The sequence below is a fragment of the Carlito syrichta genome, unplaced genomic scaffold (genome assembly GCF_000164805.1).
Source record: "Carlito syrichta isolate Samal-C Ts95f unplaced genomic scaffold, Tarsius_syrichta-2.0.1 Scaffold126461, whole genome shotgun sequence".
Lineage (NCBI taxonomy): Eukaryota > Metazoa > Chordata > Mammalia > Primates > Tarsiidae > Carlito > Carlito syrichta.
Window position 1 is genome coordinate 79,928 of NW_007070557.1, and position 3,287 is coordinate 83,214.

The following is a 3,287-nucleotide window of genomic DNA, read 5'->3' on the forward strand; positions in this document are numbered from 1 at the left end:
TAATTTTCTGGGTATGTTGGTGTGTGCCTGTAGTCCCAGCTACTCAGGGAGGCTGAGGCAGGAGGATCACTTGAGCCCAGGAGTTCGACGCTGTAATGAGCTATGATCGCACCATTGTACTCCAACCTGAATGAAGAACTCAGACCCTGTCTTCAAAAAACAAAAAAGAAGAAATTTGGTTGCAGACACAGAGTGGGAAGATGATGTGAAGACACAGGAGGATGACCATCTGTAAGCCAAGGATGTGTTCCAGGCCTCTGTCCTCTCCTCTAGCTCCTGGTGATCTCTTGACGTTCACGTTCACGTCAAGAGATCACCAGGAGCTAGAGGAGAGGACAGAATCCTGGAACACATCCTTCCTTCATAGCCTCAGAAGAAACCAGCTCTGGCAACACTTTGATCTTGGACTTTTGGTCCCCACAATTGTGAATCCATCAATTTCTGTTGCTTAAGTCGCCCCCTCTATGTTGCTTTGTTACAGCAGCTCCAGCAAATGAATCCAGCAGCCTCCACCATGAGTCTCACCTGAGACTCGTGTCCTTGTATAACCCCTCCTGTGTGGAGGCAGGGCTGCTCTCTGTGATCACGGGATACGGCAGAAGTGACAGTGGATGACTCCTCGGGCTAGGTCAGACAGGGCACTGCAGCTTCCACCCAGGTCACTCGGATTTCTCTCTGGAGGAATCCAGCTGCCATGCGAGGAACCCAAGCACCCCACAGCCACATCAGGGGCCAGCACCCACTCACCAGCTATGCAAGCACAGCCTCAGCCCCAGGTGAGCCTTCGGGGGGCGTAGCCTGGGTAAGCGCTGACAGCAATCTCACTGGACACCCAGGCAGAGCTACTCAGGCTCTCCTTCTGCTTTAACCGCCCCCACAATGATGACTACATCAAAGACGGAAGGAAGCTGACCAGGGCCCACAGTGGCTCTGGGAGTATACAGTATTATTACTGTATGAGCAAAAAGCTGCTCAGCCTCAGAAGTAAGGGCAAGAAGTAGGAAGAAGAGACTTGGAAAGAGTTTCAAACCAGAAAGATATGTGGCTGAATTGTCCCCTAAGCCAGTGCACACGTCGTAGAAGCAGTAGCCTGACTCCAAGGGCCATAGAGAGCTGACCACAACCATCGCAGCAGCAGGCCTTGTGGACAGTGGTTGATAGAGACATCTCACACTCAGGCTCTGCCTGAGCCCCCAGGACCTGACACTACAGCGAGACATCCCGGCACAGGTGGGAGTTGGATGGAGCGATGGCAGTGCTGGTTTTTCTGTGTTCGCTGTATTGTAAGGTGTGGCAATGTCAGCATTTTTATTGGTGTAGTGTTCCTTGTCGGTTATCAAAGAAACTTCAAATATGAGCATGTGCGTCAATTTACCATTGCAGTGGCCGAGGCTCCCTTACTGTGAGGCCTCCCGCCCCAGGTGCTGCCTGCAGCTGAGCCCCTCTCCTCGTCCGAGCAGGGGAATTGTGTCTCCCCACCATGGGCATCCCCCTGAGACCCAACTCTCAAATCCTGTCTTCCCTCGTGTTCTTTCATGGTACTGCCTGCTAAATCCAAAACCTAAGTTCCTAGCTGCCCCAAAGTCTAGTTCTGTTTACTCCAGGGCAAGGATAGCTCCACCACCACACCCCACCCCTCAAGTATAAAAATACCTGGATCCATGCAGGCAGTGCTGCAAGGAAGAAGAGGGCAAATGTGTCCATCTTGAGGAAATCTGGATGCCCATGGTATGCCTCCTGTGTGAGCAGCCCATGCCTCCCAGTGCTTACAAGGCACTGGCTTGAAATGACCCTGTGGAGTTCTCCTGAGGCGCTGCTAAGGTAAGTTCTGGGGTATGTTCGTTTTTCAGTTGGCACACTAAGATGCTAAGTCACTTGTCTGAAGTCACTCAGCTACGAAGTAGATGAGTCTGGATTCAAACTGCATGTGGGATCCTGAATCCACACACTGCACCCCACACACACTGCCTCTGAGGGTCTGAGGATGAAGGAGGGACACGTATAGAGCTAGTGATCATTCTGTCGGGCCTGGTCAAGGTTGGCAGCGATGCCCACCCACTCTGGCAGGAAGGCTGCCTGTGGCCTAAAGACCCAGTGCAAGGGGGAGTCAGGCAAGGTAAAGTTGGCCAGGTGGACGGTGTCTCTGCCCGCAAGGTAGGCGGCCAAGATCCCAAAGGTAGCCACGGTGAGGATGCTGTGGTTACACTGCATGAGCAATGCAAAGTCCTTAGTGGGTAAGCCTTGAAGGCCATTGCCAGCGAACACCATGTCCCCGAGGGAGCTATTGATGTTCTTCCGGCACCAGGCCATGTCGTTGCTGGTGACCACGAAGACCAGGGTGCGGTGGCGAACACGGAACCAGTCCAGGGCCTGCTGTAGGTAGCCCTGGTCGGCCACCACGCCCTTCCATACCTGTGGCATGATCCAGACGTAGTCCCCCCGGCGCACATGGACCCCCACGAAGGTCACCTCCTGGGCCCACTTGGCCTGCAGACCCCGCAGGAAGGCCTGAGCCTCCTCGCGCACATGGTCGTGGAGATTCCTGAAGAATCTAGTGGCGCAGGTGGCGGTAGAAGGTCCAGGAGCAGGGGTAGCCTGTGAGGCGCACGAACTCCCTGGGGATATGGCGACAGCGCTCCTCCATCCAGTCACTCAGGTGGTAGTCCTGCCAGGGGATCCTGCTGGCTGTCGCGCTGTGCAGGACTGGGAGGGTGACTCTGAAGATGGGGGCCAGGGTGCTGTGCATCTTGCGGGGGATGAAGGCGGGCCGCCCGTTCATCTTGGCCAGGGCGTACAGCATGGCGTACTCGCCCATCTGGTTCCCCAGGCCGCCCTGGGCATTAACAGTGAACAGGCCCTCCTGGGGGAGCTGTCTGGGGGCCAGCACCACACGGCCTGAGTACGCCCAGGGGGCGGGCACCAGAGCCAGGCGCTGGTGGCAGTGGAAGACAACAGACACCATGAAGATGACGAAGAGGAAGTAGACGATGGAGAGGGAGGGGCGGGCAGCCCAGAATCCCCTGATGGCTACAGGGAGGAGAGAGCAGTCAGGAGGGATGGCTGGCAGGGTACATGTCACTTCACTCACCCCTCCCAAATTCACTCATTCGCTCCCTCAATTCCTCCAAGCCTATCTTATAAGCGCCACAAGGGAGGCCCCAGTGTACACCTGGGTCTCAGTCCTAGCCCTACCCTAAGTAGCGCTGTGTGACTTCCGTCAAGTCACTGCATCTGTTTCCTCACTCACTAAACATTATGAGATGGAAACTTTTTTTTTTTTTTTTTTT

General features: G+C 55.1%; 1 protein-coding gene across 1 annotated transcript in view; it reads right to left on the bottom strand.

Annotated features, from left to right (window-relative positions):
* Positions 1-2,007: 2,007 nt before the first annotated feature.
* The window catches only part of LOC103250056 (galactoside 2-alpha-L-fucosyltransferase 2-like), a 7,669-nt gene continuing 6,389 nt past the window's right edge, over positions 2,008-3,287 (bottom strand). Inside the window, 2 exon segments of the mRNA XM_008048651.1 lie at positions 2,008-2,539; positions 2,541-3,060. Of these exon segments, the coding sequence (XP_008046842.1) occupies positions 2,008-2,539; positions 2,541-3,060 (1,052 nt within the window).